Here is a 27,247-nt window from a genome sequence, read left to right as displayed (position 1 = left end):
ACCCTCCACAAGGAGGGAAAGCCTCAAAAGGTAATTGCAAAAGAAGTTGGATGTTCTCAAAGTGCTGTATCAAAGCACATTAATAGAAAGTTAAGTGGAAGGGAAAAGTGTGGAAGAAAAAGGTGCACAAGCAGCAGGGATGACCGTAGCCTGGAGAGGATTGTCAGGAAAAGGCCATTCAAATATGTGGGGAGCTTCACAAGGAGTGGACTGAGGCTGGAGTTACTGCATCAAGAGCCACCACACACAGACGGGTCCTGGACATGGGCTTCAAATGTCAAACGTCTTACCTGGGCTAAAGAAAAAAAGAACTGGTCTGTTGCTCAGTGGTCCAAAGTCCTCTTTTCTGATGAGAGCAAATTTTGCATCTCATTTGGAAACCAAGGTCCCAGAGTCTGGAGGAAGAATGGAGAGTTCCACACAATCCAAGATGCTTGAAGTCCAGTGTGAAGTTTCCACAGTCTGTGTTGGTTTGGGGAGCCATGTCATCGGCTGGTGTTGGTCCACTGTGCTTTATGAAGTCTAGAGTCAACGCAGCCGTCTACTGGGACATTTTAGAGCACTTCATGCTTCCTTCAGCAGACAAGCTTTATGGAGATGCTGACTTCATTTTCCAGCAGGACTTGGCACCTGCCCACACTGCCAAAAGTACCAAAACCTGGTTCAATGACCATGGTATTACTGTGCTTGATTGGCCAGCAAACTCGCCTGACCTGAACCCCATAGAGAATCTATGGGGCATTGCCAAGAGAAAGATGAGAGACATGAGACCAAACAATGCAGAAGAGCTGAAGGCCGCTATTGAAGCATCTTGGTCTTCCATAACACCTCAGCAGTGCCACAGGCTGATAGCATCCATGCCACGCCGCATTGAGGCAGTAATTAATGCAAAAGGGGCCCAAACCAAGTACTGAGTACATATGCATGATTATACTTTTCAGAGGGCTGACATTTCTGTATTTAAAATCCTTTTATTTAATTGATTTCATGTAATATTCTAATTTTCTGAGATTCTGAATTTGGGGTTTTCATAAGCTGTAAGCCATAATCATAAAAATTATATCAAATAAAGGCTTGAAATATCTTACTTTGCTTGTAATGAGTCTATATAATATATTAGTTTCACCTTTTAAGTTGAATTACTGAAATTAATGAACTTGCACGATATTCTAATTTTTCGAGTTTCACCTGTGTGTATATATATATATATCGTAAGTTATTTCATATAGACCCACAATAAGAACACACAAGCTTAATAATTTTAAATGCTTAAATTTATTTAAAATATAAAAGCTTTTATATTTATTTTTTTATTAAAAACTTTATATATCATTCAAAACCATTTCAAATAAATATAGGCTACTATTGATTACAAAATGAATAGAGACTATAAAGATGAACACTCTCCTTAAGTTTATTTTCCTTTGTAAAATCTACCAGTTAGTATATCAAAAAAGTGTTTTTAGACGAAGGAATAAACTACTTTGTAAATATATGTGGGATAATAGGAAACCTAGAATTAGTCTTAAAATTCTTAAGTTGTCAAAAAGGCTTAGAGGACCAGAATTCCCAAATTTAATACATTATTATAAAGCCGCCCAAATTCAACTTATATTGATTTGGATGATCAAAGAATCTAAAGTTAAATGGAGGAAGATGGAAATTTATCAAATAGGGGAACCTATTAATATATCCCTATTCCTACCCAAACAAAGCAACACATTTATCTCCGTATATAATATTTGTATTAATAGTACTTTTAGAATTTGGTTAGAAAAAAGGAAAATAGTAAAATTAAGAAATGTATAGTTCATTTACAAGCAATTGCTATAGATCCTGATTTCATGGCAAATAGATTAGATGATACATTGAAGTTTTGGGCAGATAGAGGTCTGAAAAGTTATCAGCAACTGTTCACTGATATAGAAATGGATACTTTTCAAACCTAAAATGATGAGCTTCCAAATTCACAATATTTTAATTGTTTACAGGCAAGAAGATATTTATTATCAGAAGTTAAAGAAATAAAAAGGAAATGCATCCATTAATATATTATATAATTGATACATATATAATTGTATCAACGGCCATAAAACGCATTTGTCCATGGAACTACTTCATTACGCTGTGGATCAGAATCTGCCGTTACTGGTTCAAAGCAAATTATGTGTCCAAGCCTTCTTTAGTAATTAAAAAATGTCACTTCAAAGGAGTGTGTGTGTGTGTGTGTGTGTGTGTGTGTGTGTGTGTGTGTGTGTGTGTGTGTGTGTGTGTGTGTGTGTGTGTGTGTGTGTGTGTGTGTGTGTGTGTGAGAGACACACGGAGAGTGTGCGATCACCTGTTGTCACACCAAAGCAGAGATGCTGTTAGCTTTCTGAAGATCAGCTTTCTGAGTGGAAAAATAGCATCCAAGCGGGGATATTTCGCGGTAGCCGGTATGTATGAGTCGATCACTATAGAAACCGCAATGTCCTCTGCCATTTTATACAGCACCTATTGTGTAATTAATCAGTCTGTTGTGTCTCTCATCTGTGATGAGCCTTAATGCTGAAGTTGTTCATTTAAACTATTTCCTAGCTTTAGTAGTGTAATAGTAATACAAGCGATCATGGAGCGCTGTTCTATGTAAACAATGACTGACGGATACACGTCACATCACCAACTGGCTCATATTACACACAAAAATGATATTTTGCCACCACCTGCTGGCTAACATATGTAAGGTCAAAAAATAATAATGTTAAAAGAGACATATAGCCGACATTAGCTCTTAACACATATGCACTGCTCTTACACTTTAGTTTAGGATGACAAACACAAGCGGAGTGATACACACATTGAAGCGTCCGAGTGCTGATGGTGTCAGACCATCAGTGCTCATGGAATATCTCTCGTCCAATCAGATTCGAGGACCGTAACTAACTGTTGTGTATATATGTTTATATTTTCAAATATATTTTTTTGCTATGGCTATAGATGTTAAATGAAAAGCTATACAATTTTAAATCAGATACCTCACTACCTGCTGGAAATCTACATTTAGATTCTCAAATAAATAATTTATCATGAAGAGTCGATTTTGTGAATTTCTAAGATTTTATTTGTAAAGTCTGCTTTAAGAGACATGGGAAGTGGCTTGGTTGCTTCAGAGGTGTAATTTTACTCACAGCTGATTGGTTCAGCATCTATTAGTGATCTGTAATCCAGAATAAACCTGGTATGGAGCAGGTTAACCATGTAGCGTAAATTGCAATGGCGATGAACGTCACTAAAAGCAGACTAACTTTCATGGTACCTAAAACCTGGGGTTGAGGCAAACGAAAATATAACTTACCTGGCTAGCCACTGAAACCACCTTCATGGTACAGGCCACATTTTTGGGTTCATTTTCATTTGGTTTGCCTCTCTTCAGTAGGCTTCTGGATTGTTTTTTGGAACACACGGTTCAGGTGATTTCATCGTACTGTCATGACACTTGGTTAAGCAGTTTTTTCAGTGGCTGTTTCTCCACCTCTGAAACCAAAATGTATGATCTTCTTATACCAATTTGTAGCTATTTAAACATGCTGTGTCTTGTCTTGTCTTAATACTTGCTTCATGCTTTGTGGTTACTTTAACATTGCTATGCTATGAAAAAACAGACCTCATACACACACAGGTATCTGATTATATTGTATCTGATGGCAGACATGTCAGGACAAAACTGACCCTCATAACTATATCACTTCTGGACACGAATCATTTCATTGAACAATCTGATAGGACTGTTATTTAGTGTACATGGCGATTTGGAGTTGCATATCCAATCCTATTATCTTTTGTTTGAATCATTCGGTTATTTGTGTGTTTTAGACTGTGGCTAGACTGTGTTTTATTTTTCATACAGATCATTCAGACATTTTATCTCCAACACGGTGCTTGTTTCTCTAGAGAATCATACTGTGCACCTTTACTCATTGCTACGTTACTGCATTGTTGGTTTCTGTGCTGTATGTGAATGGCAAGGTTGATTGACAGTCTGATGGTCTGTGTCTTATCAGGGAGGGTGTGGAGGTTCTCCTGACAGACCTTAAAGTGCCTGTAGAGGAGTACGCCTATGGACGATCCAAGATCTTCATCAGGAACCCCAAAACGGTGAGTGAGGTTAACAGGTTTGTGACCGACAGCCAGAAGTAATATTCAAGATGACCTAGTCCCCATCTCCCAGTGAAACTGCACCTGTCATAAAACTGTCCACTGTGGTCTGTCATTAATTTTGTTTCTCATTTTTTGTTTTGGTGGATTAATGCAAGGAATATTCCACATATGTGTCACCACATAGAGTTCGGTAGAAATCAAACTTTAGGCATTCTAGATCAACTATTTTTTACAGGATGTGCAAGTTGTGACCGATGTTTTATTTAGTACCGTAGTCACCTTGTATGTCTTCTATTTGAATTGCTTAAATCAGTGAGGTTCAGACTACCAATCTTACAATTCAGAAAAAAGTACTGATGAAAATAATGTTCTAAAATTCCAAATAAAGCCCAAGCTTTTTACTCCCATTTGGCAATTGATGAGTGCTTATGTTGGACCCTGGTTACTTCACACCGAATACTGCTCTTTACATATGAAAACCATTAAAAATTAACATATTTCCAATTGCAAATGGCAGAAGGAATGGATTTATACGTTTGGTATGAAGAATATAAAGGCCAATGCAAGTAAAAAGCTCAAGTATTAAGCAAAGAGTTTTCAAAACAGGAAGTTGTGTTCCTTGGGGCCTCTCTCATATAATTAGTAGTGATCACCTCATGAAAGCAAGAAACACAAGCAGGCAGTCACACACATGGTTTCATTTATCCCCCCCTCCAATGTTTGTCAGTTTGCATGGGAAAAGAGACTTCAGCTGAGAAATTCCAGTGGAGCCCATGAACCTCTGCACGGCAGTGAAGCCTGAGCGTCAGTCACCGCTTCAGCAGTGCAGAGCATTTATCTTATCCACAACCATTCCCTTGCATAATCTCCCATCTCCAGATGGCCATTCAAAGCCCCTAGAGTTAGAGATCGTGTTCAGTCCTCTTCCTGGCCCCAGGGCAGTATCACCCCCAGTCATCATTTACCCCTTTTCCACCGAAATGGTGCTGGAGCCAGATGTTGTTTAAAGGATCTGTGAACAACATACGTTCTTACAACATAACCTGCCCACAAACAAACATAGCACATTGCGATCTTTGTTTTAGAGTCTTAATGTTGCTATCTTTGTTACGAGTAATTTAATTCAGGGCATCTCGAGCTGACTTTGATGTAATAGTGGGTATTTACACTTGGTCGCGTCATGTGTTTTTACTGATTCGCTTGCTATTCAATTGAAAAAGCACATTCCATTTACTCTTGGCCACATCAGTGTGTCTCCAATGGAGAGTTCAATTCTGTGATTGTGCTAATGCCAGGCATTGAATTTAAAAGATGTGATTTAGTATTTGATTCCAAGTGATTTTGTCCCATGTATGCATATCTGTGTGTGCCTGTGTATTTTTCCCCTCAGGGCTTGTCGTAGGTGTGTCATGCGTGCCAGCTGTGCGCATTGTCAGTGTTAACGGTTTCGTCAGCGATCTGCATCAAAGAAATTAACAAAATAGTTCTGTCTCTCCTACAACGTGCATCAATTTCTTAATTTGGTATTTTTTTATTCCCCGACGAGAGCCCTGTGCAAATACTCTGTAACAGCTGTTATGTTTCACATTTTCCTCATGCAGACATAGCACCGTTTGGCCGAGTAAAGTTTTCATATGTAGCTTGAACAGCCAGATGCATTTACACTTGACTGAGTTACGAATAGAATGAGTCTCAAATCACCTCCAGAGGTGGTTTGAGTGATCGGATTTATATCAATCCGACAATTATCAACTTATAGCATATTTCATTAAAAAATCTAACCTGTTCAACATTAAATTAATTAAATACAACATAACAGCTAATGTGTTCATTTATAGTTAACAAACCGCAAACTTGATTAACCTCTTAAACCGATAATAAGATCATCTCTGATCTCATGTATGTGGGTGGGAATGGTGGGAAGGGACGATGTGTAAAGACCAATCGGCCACTGTTTTACAGCTTGGATTGGACTGATCACTTGGATTGACAGGTCTTGATTTACCATGCGCACAACTGAAACGGTGCTTCATCTTATTACTTGTTACTTATTCTATGTAATTATGTTTCTGGTTTATTGTGGCATTTACAAATGTAAGTAGTTCTTATGTTCAGTAAAACCCTCAGATCACTTGTTTGGAGAGTTTTTTGGACTTATGATAAAAAAGGCTACCTTTTATCTTACCAGATAGAGTTGACATGATTGTAGTCATCATGTCAAGCATGAAGAATTAACTAAATTAATAAATAAACTGCATCACTTTCTCAGCAGATGTTGTAACATAAGAGCCTCCAAACATAAGATGTACATGTTTGAATATTTGAGAAAATCAAGATTATGCGCGGTCAGTAATTTTTAAGTCACTGAAATAAGGCCATGAAACACATAATGGATTTTATAGACTTCGCTACAAAATGAGCGAAAATTAGCTTTTGTGGGACACTTTTTGTGTTAGGCTGTATTGGATCACGCTCTTCTTATGAGTCTTATTCCAAAAACGCTAAACGGGAAAGACTGTACCTCTCGTTGGTTTCATACAGATTACACAATCAGAGAATATTTGTTTTCGTTCATTTAACCTAACCGAATCATGAGAATATTTGTTACATTTTGTTAATTTAAAAGTAGGGCTGCCCCCTGATAGTTGATCAAAGGTTAGTCAGTGAGAAGAGTCTAATAATTATATATATTTAATACATTAATGGGAAAACGAGCCAAATATCATCTTGAAATCATGATCAGCTATTGGCGATCACTCTGACCATCGTCGATCCCCGAGATCATCGTCTGTCAGCACAACCCTAATGTGCATTTCTCTCTATAACTTAACAAATATTCAGACATTCTCCTTGCTGGTTTTTCCGACACATTCAGAATCATTACCGCTTTTGCCGATGTCGCTGCGGCTCACTTCATGCGTGCGCTTGTAAAATGTATATTTTAAAGGCTCATTATTGAATATGACAACTAGTCGACTAATGGCTTAAACTAACGACAGCTAGTCGACTATGAAAATCTTTGGTCGGGGGCTGCCCTATTTTAAAAGTAAACAATTCAAGCTTTCTATTGACATATTTTTCATGTCGGCGAGTAATACGCTGAGTTTCAGTTCATTTTCGTGACGCGCTCCAGATAGAAGTTCACAGAGAACGAGATAGCAGAAAGCGCATCCTGTATGATTTCTTTATTTTGCAAAACCACAAAATGTTCCTGTTATTGTGAGTGTACACAAATAAAAGTAAACCCTTTATAGTTTCGAATGATGTCTTAATCTTTGTCTGTATGACCAAAAATGACGGAGTATTTCTTTCGGCTGTTATCAGGTAAAAAGTCAGGTGATCGCGCCAGTGCCTCCGGTGACCACTGAGGGTTGACTGTTATGTTATAAAAACATCTCAAACAGGAGCAATTCAAATATTGAATTTTGGGGCATTTCCAACCCTACACGACACCATTTTGAGTCAACGCGTGATTAGCATGCTTGTTATTAAGCTTAATGAAGTTCTGGCTCTATGGAGATTTTTTTATAGTGGTTTAATTTCACAGCAGTGGCAAACAATGTCAACGTTTAGGGCAAACATTATCCTTACCTGGCTGTCACAAATGAAGGCTGGTTAGGTAGACTTCGATGTTGTGTGGAGGCTGTGACAAAGAATGTCAAAGAGAGGGAGGGGTTGTGGTCTCACAGAATTACAACTTAAATGCAGATGTCGAGCACACGTTTAATTGAGAATTGATGCCAAGGGCCACATTTTTATAAAAACTAACATATAAATTAAAAATAAAAAATGACTTGCAAAAAGGACGCTTATCTAGTGAAAGTGGGCGAGTGCTTGAGCACCACTTGGGGTCTATCTGTGCACGTGACTGCCTGCCTGAGTTTCGTCAACAGTGGGAGGTGACACGAAATTTGACTGAGGCGGCCGCCTCATAATTCTCTATGAAGGAAAAACCCTGATTGCATCACATTTCACTGGTCTCACACCATAACCGCTACATTTTAGGACACTGTGTCAAGATAATGCTGTTTGAAACTTTGAAAAACATTCAAAGCTTCACTTCTGTCCAGGACGTATTCAGGACAGTTTGGAGTTTACACCTCAAATGCGATGTGGTCACATGTGTTTTTGACTACCTTAGTATGTGTTATTTTTGTGATGTATATGTACACTACACATTCATACATATTGTATGTCTGAAATTGCTCACTCATTCTCTCTTTCAGTAATTACTGTATAGTGAATGTCATATTGTTAACTAAATGGGGAGAGCAAATATTTTTGGATTCAGACAGTCACTGCGCACTATGTATGATGCACATATGCATCATGTCCAGATTTTTGCTGCTTGTCTGAGCAAACCCTGATTTAACACAATGTTGATGCTAATGGAAATGCACTGTAATCTCTTCTTTATCTTGATACCGATGTCTGGAATCTACTGCTTTCTTCAGCTGTTCTTTTTGGAAGAGAAGAGGAGGCAGCGTCTAGAAGATCTGGCAGCTCTCATCCAGAAGATCTATCGGGGCTGGAAGTGCCGCACTCAGTTCAAGCTGTTGAAGAAGAGTCAGGTGGTGGTTGCCGCCTGGTACAGAAGATATGCGGTGAGCTCAATTAACCACAACTGCCATTGAATTTCAGCACGTTTGATCACAGAACTTTCAAAATGATTTGTTTCAATGAGGTGGTCTTCTTTCAGAGTAATAAACAGTTTGTTGCACTTTCCATATGAATAATGTAAAAATACTGCCTGAAACTCTTAAAAAAAAAAGTGTGTGTGAGTGTGTATTTCTACAAATGGTTAGTTAAAGGTGTGTGTATAGTGTCACCCCTCCCCCTGTTATACACTCACCTAAAGGATTATTAGGAACACCTGTTCAGTTTCTCATTAATGCAATTATTTAATCAACCAATCACATGGCAGTTGCTTCAATGCATTTAGGGGTGTGGTCCTGGTCAAGACAATCTCCTGAACTCTAAACTGAATGTCAGAATGGGAAAGAAAGGTGATTTAAGCAATTTTGAGCGTGGCATGGTTGTTGGTGCCAGACGGGCCGGTCTGAGTATTTCACAATCTGCTCAGTTACTGGGATTTTCACGCACAACCATTTCTAGGGTTTACAAAGAATGGTGTGAAAAGGGAAAAACTTCCAGTATGCGGCAGTCCTGTGGGCGAAAATGCCTTGTTGATGCTAGAGGTCAGAGCAGAATGGGCCGACTGATTCAAGCTGATAGAAGAGCAACTTTGCCTGAAATAACCACTCGTTACAACCGAGGTATGCAGCAAAGCATTTGTGAAGCCACAACATGCACAACCTTGAGGCGGATGGGCTACAACAGCAGAAGACTCCACCGGGTACCACTCATCTCCACTACAAATAGGAAAAAGAGGCTACAGTTTGCAAGAGCTCACCAAAATTGGACAGTTGAAGACTGGAAAAATGTTGCCTGGTCTGATGAGTCTTGATTTCTGTTGAGACATTCAGAAGGTAGAGTCAGAATTTGGCGTAAACAGAATGAGAACATGGATCCATCATGCCTTGTTAACACTGTGCAGGCTGGTGGTGGTGGTGTAATGGTGTGGGGGATGTTTTCTTGGCACACTTTAGGCCCCTTAGTGCCAATTGGGCATCGTTTAAATGCCACGGCCTACCTGAGCATTGTTTCTGACCATGTCCATCACTTTATGGCCACCATGTACCCATCCTCTGATGGCTACTTCCAGCAGGATAATGCACCATGTCACAAAGCTCGAATCATTTCAAATTGGTTTCTTGAACATGACAATGAGTTCACTGTAATAAAATGGCCCCCACAGTCACCAGATCTCAACCCAATAGAGCATCTTTGGGATGTGGTGGAACGGGAGCTTCGTGCCCTGGATGTGCATCCCACAAATCTCCATCAACTGCAAGATGCTATCCTATCAATATGGGCCAACATTTCTAAAGAATGCTTTCAGCACCTTGTTGAATCAATGCCACGTAGAATTAAGGCAGTTCTGAAGGCGAAAGGGGGTCAAACACAGTATTAGTATGGTGTTCCTAATAATCCTTTAGGTGAGTGTATATGCAGTACTGTGCAAAAGTTTTAGGCACTTGTGAAAAATGTTAGATAGTGAGGATTTCTTCAGAAATAGTGCCAGAATTAGAATTTTCATTTTTCAATTAACATCATCCAAAGTCCAGTAAACATAAAGCTAAATCAATTTTCAGTGTGACCAACTTTCCCTTCAAAACAGCACCAATTCTCCTAGGTACACCTTGACACAGTTTTTCTTGGTTGTTGTTAGATTGGATGTTCCAAGCTTCTTGGGGAATTTGCCACAGTTCTTTTTAGTTATTTAGGCTGTCTGGATTGCTTCTGTCTCTTCATGTAATCCCAGACTGACTCAATGTTTATTTCGATTAACTGTGCCTTTAAGCAGCTTGGAAAATTCCAGAAAATGATTTCAAGCCTTTAGGCAATTAGCCAATTAGCTTCTGGTAGGCTAATTTGGAGCTGTACCTGTGGATATATTTTAAGGCCTACCTTAAAACTCACCCGAAGGTACCACGTCCATCTGTACAATCAATAGTGCGCAAGTATAAACATCATGGGACTACGCAGCCATCATACAGCTCAGGAAGGAGATGCTTTCTGTCTCGTAGAGATGAATGTAGTTTGGTGTGAAAAGTGCAAATCAATCCCAGAATAACAGCAAAGGACCTTGTGAAGATGCTGGAGGAAACAGGTAGACAAGTATCTATATCCACAGTCAACCATGTTCTATATCGAAATATCGAATATTTTTATCGAAAACTGCTCGGCAAGGAAGAAGCCACTGCTCCAAAACTGCCATAAAAAAGCCAGACTATTGCAAGTGCACATTGGGAAAAAGATCTTACTTTATGGAGTAATGTCTTCTGGTTTGATGAAACCAGAAGTAGAAATTTAACTGTTTGGCCATAATGACCATCATTATATTTGGAGGAAAAAGGTTGAGGCTTGCAAGCTGAAGTACAACATCCAAACTGTGAAGCATGGGGCTGGCAGCATCATGTTGTGGGAATGCTTTGCTGCAGTAGGGATTGGTGCACTTCACAAAATAGATGGCATCATGAGCAACATCTGAAGACATCAGCCAGGAAGTTAACGCTCAGTCGTAAAGGGGTCTTCCAAATGGACAATGACCCCAAGCATACCTTCAAAGTTGTGGCAAAAATTGCTTAAGGACAACAAAGTCAAGGTATTTGAGTGGCCATCACAAAGCCCTGACCTCAGTCAGATTGAACATTTGTGAGCAGAACTGAAAATGCATGTGTGAGCAAGGAGACCTACAATCCTGGCTCCGTTACACCAGTTCTGTCTGGAGGAATGGGCTAAAATTCCAGCAACTTGTGGAAGGCTACACGAAAATGTTTGACTTAAGTTTAATTTTTTTAACACTTTAAAAAAACTTTTAATTGTGCCTCTAAAGTTTGTTCCTTTTTGATTATAGCAACAAAAGAAGTACCAGAATATCAGATGCTCTGCCTTAGTGGTTCAGTCCTTCATCAGAGGATGGAAGGTAAGATTTATATGTAAGGGATAATTTACAGTCAGCCTGTTATCACAAAATGAACCCTGACAGGGTGATCAGGATCCCAACATGAAGCGGAGGACTTTTGCATCAGCCTGAAGGGGTTTATTTTGAGATAACATCTGGATGAGTGCACATTATCCCTCTTATTACTTGGCTACTAACCAAATAAATAAATAAATGTTAAGTATTAATTTGCATTGAAGAGATGTAATTATGTGAAGAAATCGCTGAACAGCTAAAATTCACCTCCAGTTTACGTCGTAGTTCTGTGGGTGTTTGTTTTGTGAAAATGATCAACGCTCATTATCCTGCTTATTGTAGGATCACTTAACAAATAAATGGACATGAAACATTGATTTGCATTGAAATGGTCTCTTGCCAGCATTGATTAGTTTCAGCTGTCATTTGATTTTGTAAGATCTTGAGTTCCGCCCATTCTAAATCAGACACAAATCAAGTAGTGTGATTTTAATATCACATGTATTTGAATGAATTAAATAAGAAGCTGTACAAATAATTGAAAAAATGGGCACAAGTTGTTTTGGTGATAATAAACTATTTAAAAACCATTAATTTAAATGCACAATCTATAATAAGAATATACAAAATAATAATAGCCACATAATGTAGAAGGGTTGGCACTTCTGAGAACATTAAATATTTTATTTTTATTCTTTGTCATTTTCAAATTAATGAGGAAAAAACGGTTTTGCTGACGTGGCAATTGTAAAAGTGGTACTTACTGTAAATAATGAGGGGAAAACTATCCAAAATGCTCTGAAACTGAAGACTTTGACCCCTGACACATCGGTATGGTATCCATTTAAGGCTGCACGACTGATTGAATAAAGAATTAAATCTCGATATGTCTGTGGGCAATTACTAAGCCACAAAAGGCTACGTGTTATAAAACAGTCTGCATTCAGCGCTTCAGTCTGCTATCTGCGATCAAGTGACACACCTAGCGGGTGTCCTGAGCAGTGCAGCAATATTAGATGATGTTTATCATTTTACATGTAAAATCGTTTTACCAGACAGTAAAAGATGCCTTTTGAGAGGTCCTGGTTTCTTCTCTCTTCCTCCATGCAAAACATATCTGTTTGTCTAACCATTTGAATAGACCGTGGTATAAGCATACAAATGCCTTCTGCATATCATTACTTTTATGACACAGAGTGTTTCCTCACTGTGTAAACATGTCCCTTTTCTCAGGCCCGGAAGGTTCTGCGTGAGCTGAAATTCAAGAAACGATGCGAAAAGGCTGTCACTACTATTTCGGCCCACTGGCATGGAACTCAGGTACTGAACGGAGTTTCTCCTTTAATCAACACTTTGTTGGGTTACATTTTAAATGACATTTCTCCATTGCTTTTGCTTTCTGTTCACTCTCAAGTGCTAATTTCACTTCTGCTTGTGATGCGACTTGCTGCTTTCAATCAGTTTCTCTTTGTCCTCTTCTGGCCCTCTATAACCTTTGCCCTCCTGTCTCTTCTTTCACCTGACCCTCCTCGGCTGACTACCGCAGGCCCGCCGGGAACTGCGGCGTCTTAAGGAGGAGGCACGGAATAAACATGCAGTGTCTGTCATTTGGGCAGCCTGGCTCGGATCGAAGGTATTTAATGAGCCTGCCGAAACGTAGTCATCTCCCATCTCCTCGACTCACTCATGCTGGGAATGAGATCCCCTTTGTTTGTGTGTGACTAATGTTGTTTTATCGTCTTGTAGGTAATGTTTAAGGGAAAATAATGGGGAAATACTTACATTTTTTTATTTTTTTCGTGCTGACATTTAAGTTGATGCTGTTCAGAGATTATGAAAATCTTAACATGTGTGTGTGAAATGTATGTTCTTAAAACAAACTCAATTTTCATCTGCTACTTAATAACCCTTCACATTTTTTATATATTTCCTCACTCTCCACATTGTTTACGCCTATAACTTATTTCTGCTTTCTAATGTTGTATTCAGCTTCACTTTTTTTTTACCCTAATGAGCTATATAATCTGTAAAGACTTTTTATTGACCTTTGTAACCCTCAGGTGCTTCACAACTTTTTCTGTGTTAAAATACTTTCTCCTATCCCAGATTAATATTCAGAGACAACTGCAAGTAAGCTATTTGTTGATACATTTTCTTAAAAGCTTTAAGTGCTGTCTTACTGTGGCGCTTTGAAAATTGCTCTGAAAATTGTGACTCAACCAATGGCATGGGTTGGGGGAAGGGCTATCTCTTTGTTTGACAGAGGGCGTATTCAGAAAGCTGTTTTGAAAACAAAGTTTATTTTTGCAATTACATTTGGTGGGCTAGGAGTGGCGCTTTAAATAATATAATGCAGTTCTAGACGCATATATAGGTGGTTTTCCAAGCATCATCTATCATTAATGTTTCTGGAAATACCCTATATGTTGAACAGTATGTATGATAGATGGTGTTATTCATTCTAAATAATTTACAAATGTTGTGTTACAAAAGTGCATTATAAATAACTATTTTTAAGTATTATGAAAACTAATTAAATTAATTCGTTCCATTTTAATTCAAACTCATATTGAAACTCTAAAAACCGTTTTGCTTCCTATTTGCAACCGTAATTAAAATGTATTTAAAAAAATCGAGGTTTTTAATGCAATTGTGGCTGGTGCACATTCCCTGCATCCGAAATTGCGTACGGTCACAGTATGAACAGTATTTGTTAAAGGACGCAGTTTAACAGTACTTTGTTTAGGTATGCATGAGAGTAGTATGAATACATTCCGGACATACTTCATGTGGGGATGTGGGTATTGCCCGTGACCTGAATATATGATGTATTAACCACAACTTGATTTGTTAAACAAGCACCTTTTAAGCACAATTAACACATTTCTTGGTATATATTGCACTTACAGCCGTGGCTAAAAGTATTGGCAGTGAAATAAATGTTGTGTTTCTCAAAGTTTTCTGCTTCAGTTGTTGTGGTGTGATTCACATTGTTTCTAGATTATTGTGCAGAGTGATCAGATGCATTTTAAATAATTGCAAAAAGCTTCAAAAATGTAGTTTATCTTAAAAAAAAAAAAAAAAAACACATTTCACTGTTTTTTGGCCCTGGCACAAAATGACCAGCTAACATCATTTTACTAATCATATCAGCAGCACCTGGGAAAGTGTGAACGAGTACTAGTCAGGTGAAATCACTATCATTCTGATTGGAGTATAAGAGCAGACTGATTGCTATAAAAGGTGGGAAGAAGTGCTTCCAATCATTGTGTTCTTGTTAGCAATAATTTCCTCTAAAGAAAGACTTTGCATCAAAATGGCCTCACATGAAAGGAAATTGCTGCAAAGAATATTTACCTGAAAGAACCATTTACTGGATCATCAAGAACTTCAAGGAGAGGGGTTCAACTGCAGTGAAGAAGGCTTAAGGACGTCCCAGAGTGTCCAGCAAGCGCCAGGACCATCTCCTGAGGAGTCCGCTATGGAATCGTGTCACCACCAGTGCAGAGCTGCTTAATATTGGCAGCAGGTTGGTGTGAGTGCAATGGCCTGGTGTCAAGAAGGGCAGCAAAGAAGCCACTTCTCTCCAAAAAAAACATCAAGGACAGACTGAAATTCTGCAGCAAGTACAAGGATTGGACAGCAGAAGACTGGTGCAAAGTTATTTTCTCTAAAGAAGCCCTCTTCTGACTGTTTGGGACATCTTGAAAATCGATAGTCCGGAGAAGAAAAGGTGAACTGTACCATGAGTCCTGTGTCGTGCCAACAGAGAAGCATCCCGAGACCATCCAAGGGAGGGCTCTCACAATTCTTCCCAAAAACACTTCCATGAATAAAGAATGATATCAAAACTTCCTGCAAGACCAACTTCTCACAACTATCCAGGAGCAATTTGGTGATGATCCGTGCATTTTCCATGATGGAACACCATGTCACAAGGCAAGAGTGATAATGAAGTGGCTCGGTGATCATTACATTTAAATTTTGGATCCGTTGCCATGCAGCTCCCCGGATCTTAATCCCATAGAGAACCTGTGGTCAATCCTCAAAAGGCGAGTGGACAAGCAGAAGCCCACAAATTGTGATCTACTCAGAGCACTAATAAGGCAAGAATGGATCACCATCAGTCAGGATTTGGCCCAGAAGCTGATATCCAGCATGCCAGAGCAAATTACAGAGGTTATGAAGAACAAGGGCCAACACTGTAAATATTGACTCTTTGCATACATTGAATGTTTTTGCCAAAAACAAGGCCTTTAAAACTTGTGAAATGCTTATCATTATTTTCCAGTATACCATAGAAACATGTGAAAAAATAATCTACAAATACTGAAGCAGCAAACTTTGGCCATGACTGTAAAGTTAAGAAATAGTTGGTCATTTAGCTATTTTTCACTTACTGTTTTGTGAATACCTAGGATTCAGACAAACTACTCTATTGGCATACTGTTTTTGGCATACTATATTTATTTGGGAAGTACTGATATTCAGACGCAGTGGCTGTTATCTCCAAAACGGCCATTCTTTATTAGTAAATTAAAGTCTGCTTTAAAAAAGTGACTGGTGTCTGTCCTAGCTGACCATGTGTTATAGAAACACTGATATAGAAAGCATTGCTATACCAAATGCTTTACAATAAAAGTTTATTCCCAAGGGTCTATTTGGTCATTTGAAAATTAGATTAATAGTCTGATTAGCAAGAGTCACAAGTCTGATTATTTCTCTCTGAAAAATATTACATCTTGTGCTTCTAATGTTTGTTCTTAACACTTCTCCATCCTCTTCTTCGATATCCCTATTAACCGCTACACTGGACAGGCTCGGAGAGAACTGCGGTGCTTAAAGCATGAAGCTTGCAGTAAACAAGCTGTGTCTGTCATATGGGCCGGCTGGCAAGGAACCAAGGTATTTGCTGTGTGTTTGGCATCCCATCATCCCACATCACCATATATGTACCTAGGAGGTGGACTGGACCATTACCCGCATGACCCATCTTCCCTTAGCCCATCCCATCTGCCGTGCATGATGACACTCACATTCAGAACCCAAAGCATGAATCATACATACGCTTTATTCTAGCCAAAGGAAGATGTTACTGTAGATGTGTGAGGTGGCAGAGGACTGGAGGATGGGGCAGAGAGAGCAGGGCTGGAGGGTGTCATGTTAAGGGCAGAACGGACTGCGATCTTTTAAGCCTCTTTCCTCTGACTACCGATGAATTACAGCTCATCCAGACGGGCACCCTGCAGAGCAGGCCAATTCCCCTGCAGGCTGGGATCACAGCCGGCTCTACCTCGGTCCATACCAAGTGCCCTATTTTAATAATCAGTCCATAGGGTTGGGAATCAAGAACTGATCATGCTGGTTGATACTGTAGCAACAAGCATACAATGTGACCCAGTTCACTTAGGAATGACTCGGGCAGTTTCTTTCAGTGAATCAAGAGAGTCAAAACGAATCTCAAATGATTCTCAAACTCATCGGTCAAAACGGCTCACTCAATGAATCAGTCAGAACGATTACTGTATTAACATCTGACTGAACCTCAAGTCATTACTTTGTCATATCCAACTCGAAATAAACCAAAAGCTCTTACTGTAACTGTGTTGTGGTGTACTTAAAGGAATATTCTGTGTTCAATTAAGTTAAGCTCAATCGACCGCATTTGAAGCATAATGTTGATTTACCACAAAAAATTATTTGGAATTTTGAGATCAAAACCGTGCAAAACAGCATTGTTTGTTCCTCTTGCTGTCAAATTCAACAGTGGCACAATAGCGCCCTCAACTGACATAGCCTCAGTGATCCACTTCAAATACAACACTATGAGAACAAGCGTCAATGTCCGCACTCATTTGTTTGCTGATTACAAACTCTACAGCTGTCACAGAGACCGGTGAGATCTCTCAGGACACTTATTTCATTAATATTTTTAAGGGAGTAGAAATTTTTTTTTGCATAATTTTCCATGAAAACATTTGCTTACAGCACCTTTGACATTCAAAAATTGCCCCAATCACTTCCATTGTCAGTGCCCCACTGTAACCTTGATATTTTTTTTTTTTTTTTTTTTTTTTTATAAGAAAAGGAGGGGCACGACAAAAATAAATTTTAGTTGTTATCAATATTATGCCACAAATGCTGTTGATTGAGTTTAACTTGTATTCAACCGGAATATTCCTTTTAAGGTTCAGGTAAACTAAATTTTGTGTAATTACTGACTGGTTGTTCAGTTAAAGAAATAGTTCTCCCAAAAATGAAAATGTAGTTATCATTTACTCCAAACCAGTGACGTGTACAGACTACAGGGGTGGAAGGTTAAAAAAGGGCACTGATAAAATCTTTTTGTAGTAATTATAAATACTTGTCACATTTTTTGGCTTTTCGAGTATTTAACCGTGTGTGTGTGTTTATGTATATGTGTGTGTGTGTGTGTGTATATATATATATATATATATATATTACACGCCGTATACTGTACCTAATTTCTTTTAATTTTTCGTTTATCACAAATAATAGCCTATTCTGTTATATTTCTCACAAAAAGCACCATGGTAATACACTTGTTTATTTATTTTCAGACATGGTCTGTGATAACCCCATGTTTATGACGTGAAATAGTAAAACCATGGTATTTATTAAAGTACTTTGGATTACCATGACAGTATCATGAAATATGAACATGATCAATACTTCAGTATCTCTGGTAACGTGGTGCACGGTGCGATGAGAGTGCGAGCATGAGGCAATCGACTGTATTCCGCAAACTCTACAGGGTCCTTGAATAACGTGTAACATGCGAGTAAGGGCAGCTGGTGGAGTTTCTGGTGCCCCCCTAGGGTATGATAGTGCCCCCTAGGGAGTTGGTGCCCTACGCAGGCTGCGTAATATGTGTACAGGGAGGATCACTTGCGATTAGAATCCACCCCCGATCTGCTGTGGCGTGCACTCTTAAAGGCACCTCCGCTTAATTTTCTTTAATACACTCGTGATTTACAAAGACATTTCATAACACATTATTACTGTTATTTTGAGATTTATAATGAGATTTTTTATTCTTTTATTTAAAAAAACCTTGGCTAATTGTATCAAACCCATAGTTCCAGCCAAAAAACAACATGGTTACTTCAGTCATGGTTATATCAAATTACTTTTCATAAGTGTTAAACAAATAGAGTGACAGGTTAAATTGAACATCGTTTATACTTAACTACTCCCAAATACTGATGGCAACACATCAATAACATCAAACCTCATTGATCCTTGTGCATCTCATTACCTCATTACAAATGTCATGACACAAGAACCGTTTTAGGATTGAGTAAATGGTGCTTCCTCAAAAGTACTAAAAGAATCGTTAATGGAATTGTTTAGGAACAGAAATCATTAAGTGTTATTGTAGTCTGAACCACAAGCCCATGTGAACTTCCCTCTGCATGCTGTTTTCTCCCTCCTCATTTGAGTGGCCTTGCTTTACTCCGTCGAGTGCCTTCTTGAGGTCGATGTGGCTTGTTTTATTGCGTGTTTGTGTGTTTTGTGTTCGAGAGAGCTGTTGTGCTTTTTCTTGGTTTTTCCCATGTTCTCGCTCATGTAACCTCATGAATAGAAATTTGCTCTCCACAGTAAAACTGCAACAAACTCCAACCGCTGTGCCTCTCCATGGAGATGGCGTTACGCTGCTTCTTAGCACTCCGCTTTTCAAATGATTCCCTCTTTTCTACACTTATCAGTTTCTCCCTCCCTCTCTCACAGGCACGTAGAGAGCTGAAACGCTTGAAGGAGGAAGCCAGGCGTAAGAATGCCATCGCTGTCATTTGGGCCTACTGGTTGGGATTAAAGGTATCGCCAAGGCATTAGTCATTCAGGGGACGATGAGGAAGCATGCAAACAGCCAGCCTCTAAGTGTCGCTTAACCAGTTGCAACACTACGTGCGAACAGTACAATCTAACCCCAGAGTCACAATGTAGTTCAGTTCCACAGGTCCATTAACGTAGAAGTCAGTGACACGCATTAGTGGTATCGTAAGCGAGGGCGAAGTGTTAGAAATGTGCGGCTTTAGATACTCTGTGTGTCTCATTTCATAAAGCAGAATCAAATCGACCCACATAATCCAGAACTTTATAAAAGCTTCCTCTGGATCGTTTAGAGACATGCTTTCCTCTAAGAGGATATTGCCAGTTACAGCATTAACGCATAAGCAGCATGGCAAAGCTGTAACTACATGGCAAATGTGTGACTCTAAGGCACGTTCCAGTGCTGAAAACATTGCAAACACACAAACCTATTTATCGACACAATCTAGAGCAATATAGACTTAAAATAAGAGACCTCTTTCATTAATATCTTATTATCTTTGTGAAGATTTCAACGTTTTTTATTTTCATTACTTTTACGCAGGGGTGTCAGATTGGGATAAATCTCCCTTACAAAAAATCTAAACTAGCCGCAATTTTGCCACTCGTTTTTTTCACATGCAAATGAGCTTATTTGAAGAAGTTCGCCACACTTCAACTGGTTGTGGTGAACCTCCGGCAAACTTTCGGCTCCAATGGACAATTTTCTGCAAAGCTCACTTGCATGTGATGATCAGTGGCAAATTTGCCACGAACTCTCGATTTTTGTAAGGTCTGTTTTAGTTTTGTTGTTTTTTAGTTTGGGTTGTCTCCAGGGGCATCTCTACGTGCTCAAGCCCAGAATGATTTTAGTTTAGCCCCAACTCTATAAGAAACATGGAGCAGAGTTGTATTCTCTACACAGAAGCAATGGCGAATCAGAAAAAAAAGTCTTCTTGCATTTTTGCAGAGAGGTAACCAAATTGATCAGTTGTCTTTTTCCAACATTATATGGTTTGTCTATGAGGAATTTTGTAAAGATAGATCCACTTTATTTCACAGATTTAAAATACGATATACATATATAGAGTCTTAGGAGATTGTTTGAGTTTTGAACTGAGATTACTGACACTACTGTTACTATCATAGTGAAATCAAATGAACAAGTTCAATTAAGAAAAACTAAGTGACACTACTGTATTAACTACTTTTTTCAGTGGCGGTAGTTTAGCTATTTTCACAACAGTGTTGCTTTTCCAGTAGCGAGCTACATTTTTCAACAAGTAGCGCTGAAGCGTCACAAAACACTAGATTTGTCACATTGTATTGTCAACGCAGCAGTAGAGTAATCAAACACGCTCCCCTAAACAGTCCAGTCTCATATGTAGCGATGGGAAAGCTAAATAATTTAAGCCAAATTTTTCCGATGGTTTATGTAAATAAACTAGTTCACATAAATTAGTCACTTATTCACTTGATCCTAATGCAGTCAGACTTTGCCAAATGTCCCAGTCTGTTTTTATGTGAAATATTTAGTTAAATACTGCAGTTTATAACTATATTTCGACTAGGTTATATAAGATAGGGTGTTTTCTAATTTTATTATGTTATATATCTAGTATAAAATGATATGTTCAATTAAATGTCGTCACCATAATTGTTTAATGTCTCCCTAATTAAATATGGATCTATTAGTTGATATTGCATTGGCTATCAGAGCTTCTGATGTTTACGTTTAGCTTAGAGATAAAAAGTAAAAAGTACACTCCTGGGGAAGAGTATCACTAGACCCCACTCCTACCCTCTAATGTTTCCTCAAAATGCCCCTGGCCATGTCAAATAAAAATGCATCAAATTACAATATTTCCATATGAAACCTGAACTTTATGAGAAGAAATGTCCCCTTTTTTTATGTCATCGGCACCAGAATTACATTCAACACACAACTCAAGTTAATCCATATTTACATCATTAAGTGTGCAGAACACCATAAGTAGGGGTCTTGTATGAAGCTGTCTTTTTTTTTAGTTTTTCAGTTCATATTTGGACTTGTGGTGTGGTCTTCTGTAATTGTTCTCACTGGTCCACTCCTAATAATCATTTTATAATGAATGGCTGTTATTAAAGAAAATGCTCAGTGTAGTATCCCAGAAATCACTTTATTTTGTGTATAGAGCCACAGCTTCATTATGCAGCAGAAACACTTCAGTGTGAAAGCACAGTGCAAGCGTGCTGTTGCAATTACTCTGCCGCTTCGATTACATTCTGCTTACTCAAGCTGTGTGAAATGGGCCAAAAGACTGGATGGCCGGGGGCTGAGGGCCTGTTAACATCACTGACACTACAGAGGCTGCCTGATGATACTTAGATTTCTCTCAGTTCTGGTTGTTTGGTTCTGTGTGCCTGCCCTGTTTGCTGTCTGCATGCTGCTCCTAACATTGTTATTGGTTACCTTTTTAAGACATTTACCTTTGTGGTTTTTCTCTCCTCTGATTGTTGTGTGTTTTTGATCTGGTTTTTAGGGGTGACTTCTCAAAAAAACGGTGTACAGCAGTTTGACTAAAATCCTGCCTTTTGCTCTTTCAGTTTGCTGCTCTTTGGGTTTAAGTCCCTGTTTGTCACGAACCACTTGTCTGTCCTGGCGGTCTCCTGTGCGGTTCCTGTTGACATCACTGGTCTTAATACAATAGAATAAGTTATTGATTAAAGCCTTTTTTACAGGTCCGTCGGGAATACAGGAAGTTCTTCAAAGCTAATGCTGGCAAGAAGATCTATGACTTCACCATCCAGAAAATCGTAAGTCAATTAGTGGCTGATGTATTCAGTTTAGTTTGGTGTAAACTATGCAAGATAAGGTTTTGGACACTTTTGGGCACTAAAGTCACTCTTAAAAATTTATGTATTGTCATTGCATTTGATGATAACATTTTGAAGCATGTGGCATCTGCAAACAAATGATTTTCAAGCTTTTCTCTGAACTAACTTCACTTCATTTTTGCAAGTACTATTAACCAACTGGTCCCATGGTGATTTGTAGTGCATGTATGATGTCAGTTCCCCTCCAGTTCACACAGGTGTCCTAACAGAGTAACCAATGGTGTTGTTCATCACATTTACTACAGATATTGTCCATGCTCCAACCATGAAGTGTTACATTTGTAAATTAACAACCGACATTTAGTGAAATGTTAATCACTTAAAGCCAGAAGGCATTTTAAATGAATTCAGGCTTAAATGGCATACCCAAAAGTAAGAGCTTTCAATAACTTCAATGGTATCAAACTATAAAAAAAGGTCATCAAATTAACTTTGGTGATATTCTCCAACATGTCAGCTACAAAGCAATCAAAATTGTAACATTTGGAACCATGTATGCTATTGTGCCCTTTTATTTGTCAGTGTCCAAAGACCTCTCCAAACAAGTACTCCAGTGTTTTATTGAACATTAAAACAAAATAACTGAAATCTATGAATGCAAACATCTGAAAAAAAAAAATATACAAATACTAAAACTTATTAACTTGGTGCCTAATAATTAAAAATGATCACATTGGGGTGGCCTGGGTAGCTCAGCGCGTATTGACACTGACTACCACACCTGGATGTGAGTTCGAATCCAGGGTGTGCTGAGTGACTCCATCCAGATCTCCTAAGCAACCAAATTGGCCCGGTTAACCTCCTCGTGATCGCTATAATGGGGTTCTCGCTCTTGGTGAGGCGCAAGGTGAGTTGTGAGTGGATGCCGCGGAGAATAGCGTGATGCCTCCACATGTGCTATGTCTCCGCGGTAACATGCTCAACAAGCTACGTGATATGTGGATTGACAGTTTCAGACGAGGAGGCAACTGAGATTCGTCCTCTGCCACCTGGATGAGGAATTAGAGCGCATTGAGAATTGGGCATTCCAAATTGGGGAGAAACCGGGAGAAGAAAAAAAATAATTGGCTTCATATTCCATAACTCCAAAAAAATTTGCATTGAGCTTCTTTAAAATAAATACCACATGGTTTGACATTATTATATTATGTTTAGGGCTGTTAATTTAGTGTGATTTAATTATATAACAAATAATGTGTTAAAAAAACGAATGCAATTAATCATGCCCCCGACACTTACGTAAATTCCATAATAAAAGTTAGAACTATCCTACCATAGACGTTTTCCAATCAGTGGGGATTTTTCAAGCACTTTACACGATGTGCCTACTATATTGAGATTACCTACTTTCATTGGATAGTTCAGAAACACCCATCATAGTTTGAAAATGCCCACTGATTACTACATTGATATTCCCTTCTTTCATTTTATAGTTGAAAAATGCCCATCCCAAATTGAAAATGGCCACAGATTGAGAAAAGCCCGTTATTGTTCTGCAGAGGCCTATACTTCACCATATGAGCCATTCAAGTTTGAAGTACATCTGTTTTTATGAGCTGCGTCAATGGGTGGCAGCGTGCCTCTACAAACCTCACAGGCAGCGCAGCCACAGAATGAGAACCACTCACTTAAAGGGTTAGTTCACCCAAAAATGAAACTTATCTCATGCCATCCCAGATGTGTACGACTTTCTTCAGAAGAGCACAAATAATATTAGAAGAATATTTCTGCTTTGTAGGTCCATAAAATGTAAGTGAATGCGTGACAAATTTTTGAAACTCCAAAAAGCACATACAGCCATCATAAAAGTAATCCAAATGACTCCAGTGAGTGTAAGAAATAGATCAATATTTAAAACTTTTTTACCATCTTGGAAAGGTCAACAAGCAGAGCTTTATGAATCGGTTTGAATGCAAGTGAATGGAGGAGATGCCTCGGACTGCTGCATAAACTGCTTTTGTGTGCAAACAGTGTTGCGGTCCATAGAAACAGCTGCTAATAAGGGATCTGCATATGAATATCTCGTCAACGTGCAAAGCTGGCCGGAAGCAAACATTTTTGGGGGAAAAAGCTTTAAATATTGATTGTTTCTTACACCTAGTGTTTAGTTTCCGAAGACATTAATTCACCTAAATCCACTGGTGTTGTATGGATTACTTTTATGATGCCTTTATGTGCTTTTTGGCGTTTCCAAAATTTGGCATCCTTTCACTTGCATTTTATGGACCAGCAGAGCTGAAATATTCTTTCAAAACTCTTCATTTGTGTTCTGCTGAAAAAGAAAGTCACACAAATCTGGCATGCATGAGGGAGGGTAAATGATTTACATTTATTCATTTGGCAGGTGCTTTTATCCAAAGCAACTTACAAAAGTAATGAAAGATGTGAAATGATGAAAGAAATTACATTTTTGCATGAATGATCTCTTTAAGAGGAAGCACAACAGGAGGACGAATGAAGCACATACAGGAATCTTGAGACACGATTTTCAAAGTTTCCACTACTTCTAACTTGACACAGCATCCTAAAAATGCAGCGTTTATGATGCTGAATGCCAGTGAGACACTCCAAACGCGTCCATCTGAGACACGCACATGTACACAGAGTGAAAATTTTAAATAGCACAGACGGAATGCAAGAGCAAGAACTGGACACATTGACTAACTCGATGCAAGACAGATTCTGTCAACTGTTGGCTTGTTCAATAATGAGAATAAAAAAAAGACTGTATGTACAGTTCTCAAGAAACTTTTTATTGTCTAGATGCTTCTTTCATCTGCCACAATAATGCAATTTATTTCAAACTGAATTTCAATCCCTATTATAGCCTATATTTATTATAGGCCCTAAATGTTATATAATGCATAAAAATTCTAAATTTTATAAATATGAATTGTCTTCATTTGGGGGTCTTTCTCAGCAAATAATGATGGATTCATTTAATTATTTTATCAGCGTGTCATGTAATTAATATGATGAAATATTTAATCAATTGACAGCCATAATAATATGTCTAAATACTTTGGAAATGGTTTTAAACACATCATTCTCTATATTTCTGCATACTATAATAATTTCTGTTTCATTGTATAGATGCAAAAGTACTTCCTGGGCATAAAAAAAACAATGCCTTCTATGTCACCGATTGATAAGAGCTGGCCTGCTCGACCCTATGGATTCCTGGATGGGACACATCAAGAGCTCAGGAGGATGTTCCATCTGTGGAGGGTCAGTGTCCTTGGATGTATCTGTAATATTAATCGTTAACCTCAATGTCAAGTCATATTTAAAACTAATAGTAATCTAACTATGTGATCTTCCTTACGGTGTCCTCAAACTAGTGCAAGAAATACCGCAGCCAGTTCACCGAGGAGAAGAAGGCTACCTATGACGAGAAGCTGGCAGCAAGCAAGCTCTTCAAAGATAAGAAGGCCTTGTATCCTAACAGGTACAGTTGAAGTCAGAAGTTTACATACACTTAGGATAAAGTCATTAAAACTCATTTATTAACCACTCCACAGATTTAATATTAGCAAACTATAGTTTTGGCATGTACTTTGTGCATGGCATGAGTAATTTCTCCAACAATGCTTTTACATACACTAAGTTAACGCTGCCTTTAAGCAGCTTGTAAAATTCGAGAAAATTATGTCAAACCTTTAGGCAATTAGCCAATTAGCTTCTGATAGGATAATTGGGTCAATCGGAGGTGTACCTGTGGATGTGTTAAGCACTATCTTCAAACTCAGTGCCTCTTTGCCTCATCATGGTAAAATAAAAATAAATTGTGGATCTACACAAATCTGGTTCATCTTTGGGAGCAATTTCCAACCACCTGAAGGTACCATGTTCATCTGTACAAACATGTACACAAGTATAAACACCATGGAACCACGCAGCCATCATACCGCTCAGGAAGGAGACTCATTCTGTCTCCTAGAGAAGAACATACTTTGGTCCGAAACGTGTAAATCGATCCCAGAACAACAGCAAAGGACCTTGGGAAGATGCTGGAGGAAACAGGTAGACAAGTATCTATATCCACAGGAAAACATGTCCTATATCGAAATAACCTGAAAGGCTGCTCAGCAAGGAAGAAGCCACTGCTCCAAAACTGCCATAAAAAAACAGACTACAGTTTGCAAGTGCACATGGGAACAAAGATCTTACTTTATGGAGAAATGTCCAACTGATCTGATATGAAACAAATATTTAACTGTTTGGCCAAAATGACCATTACGTTTGGAGGAAAAAGAGTGAGGCTTGCAAGCCGAAGAACATCATCCTAACCATGAAGCATGGGGGTGGCAGCAGTATGTTGTGGGGGTGCTTTGCTGCAGGAGGGACTGGTGCATTTCACAAAATAGATGGCATCATGAGGAAGGAAAATTATGTGGATATATTGAAGCAAGACATCAGCCAGGAAGTTGATCAGTCACAAATGGGTCCTCCAAATGGAAAATTACCCCAAGCATACCTCCAAAGTTCAGTTCTCTCTGGAAGAATTCCAGCAACATATTGTTGACCAACTGGGAATGTGATGAAAGAAATAAACGATGAAATAAATCATTCTCTCTACTAATCAGAGTATGCGAATGGAGTTGAGCGGCAACAATTTCCCCTCTGCACTCAAAAGCATTCTTTAATCACTCCGCTCCAGCTCCACTCCGGGTTGTCCATTTCCCACTCCTCACTCGCTCCGTGCTCCTGGATTAGAGAAACCCTGCTCCATGTTCGCTCCATGGCAAAATTAGCGCCTAACTACATCTCCGCTGTAAAGTTATATCAGTATGCTTTTTAAAATCACAACCTTCCATGCAGAAGGTGTATTAAATAAAAAGAAACACACAATACTAG

General features: G+C 38.7%; 1 protein-coding gene across 7 annotated transcripts in view; it reads left to right on the top strand.

Moving 5' to 3' along the window:
* Nucleotides 1-27,247, top strand: part of LOC127659275 (unconventional myosin-Ib-like) — a 130,923-nt gene that overhangs the window by 96,893 nt on the left and 6,783 nt on the right. The window contains exons 19-28 of one of the 7 annotated variants that reach the window (XM_052149017.1): nucleotides 4,041-4,134; nucleotides 8,592-8,741; nucleotides 11,618-11,686; nucleotides 12,914-13,000; nucleotides 13,227-13,313; nucleotides 16,499-16,585; nucleotides 19,433-19,519; nucleotides 22,235-22,309; nucleotides 25,484-25,618; nucleotides 25,732-25,838. In XM_052149017.1, the coding sequence (XP_052004977.1) occupies nucleotides 4,041-4,134; nucleotides 8,592-8,741; nucleotides 11,618-11,686; nucleotides 12,914-13,000; nucleotides 13,227-13,313; nucleotides 16,499-16,585; nucleotides 19,433-19,519; nucleotides 22,235-22,309; nucleotides 25,484-25,618; nucleotides 25,732-25,838 (978 nt within the window). The remainder of the gene's footprint in view (nucleotides 1-4,040; nucleotides 4,135-8,591; nucleotides 8,742-11,617; nucleotides 11,687-12,913; nucleotides 13,001-13,226; nucleotides 13,314-16,498; nucleotides 16,586-19,432; nucleotides 19,520-22,234; nucleotides 22,310-25,483; nucleotides 25,619-25,731; nucleotides 25,839-27,247) is intronic. The other 6 variants (XM_052149019.1, XM_052149018.1, XM_052149020.1 and 3 more) reach the window with 6 other exon arrangements.

The sequence above is a fragment of the Xyrauchen texanus genome, chromosome 18 (genome assembly GCF_025860055.1).
Source record: "Xyrauchen texanus isolate HMW12.3.18 chromosome 18, RBS_HiC_50CHRs, whole genome shotgun sequence".
NCBI classification, from domain to species: Eukaryota; Metazoa; Chordata; class Actinopteri; order Cypriniformes; family Catostomidae; genus Xyrauchen; species Xyrauchen texanus.
Note: the sequence above shows the minus strand (reverse complement) of the source record. Positions and strands in the feature narration are given on the sequence as shown.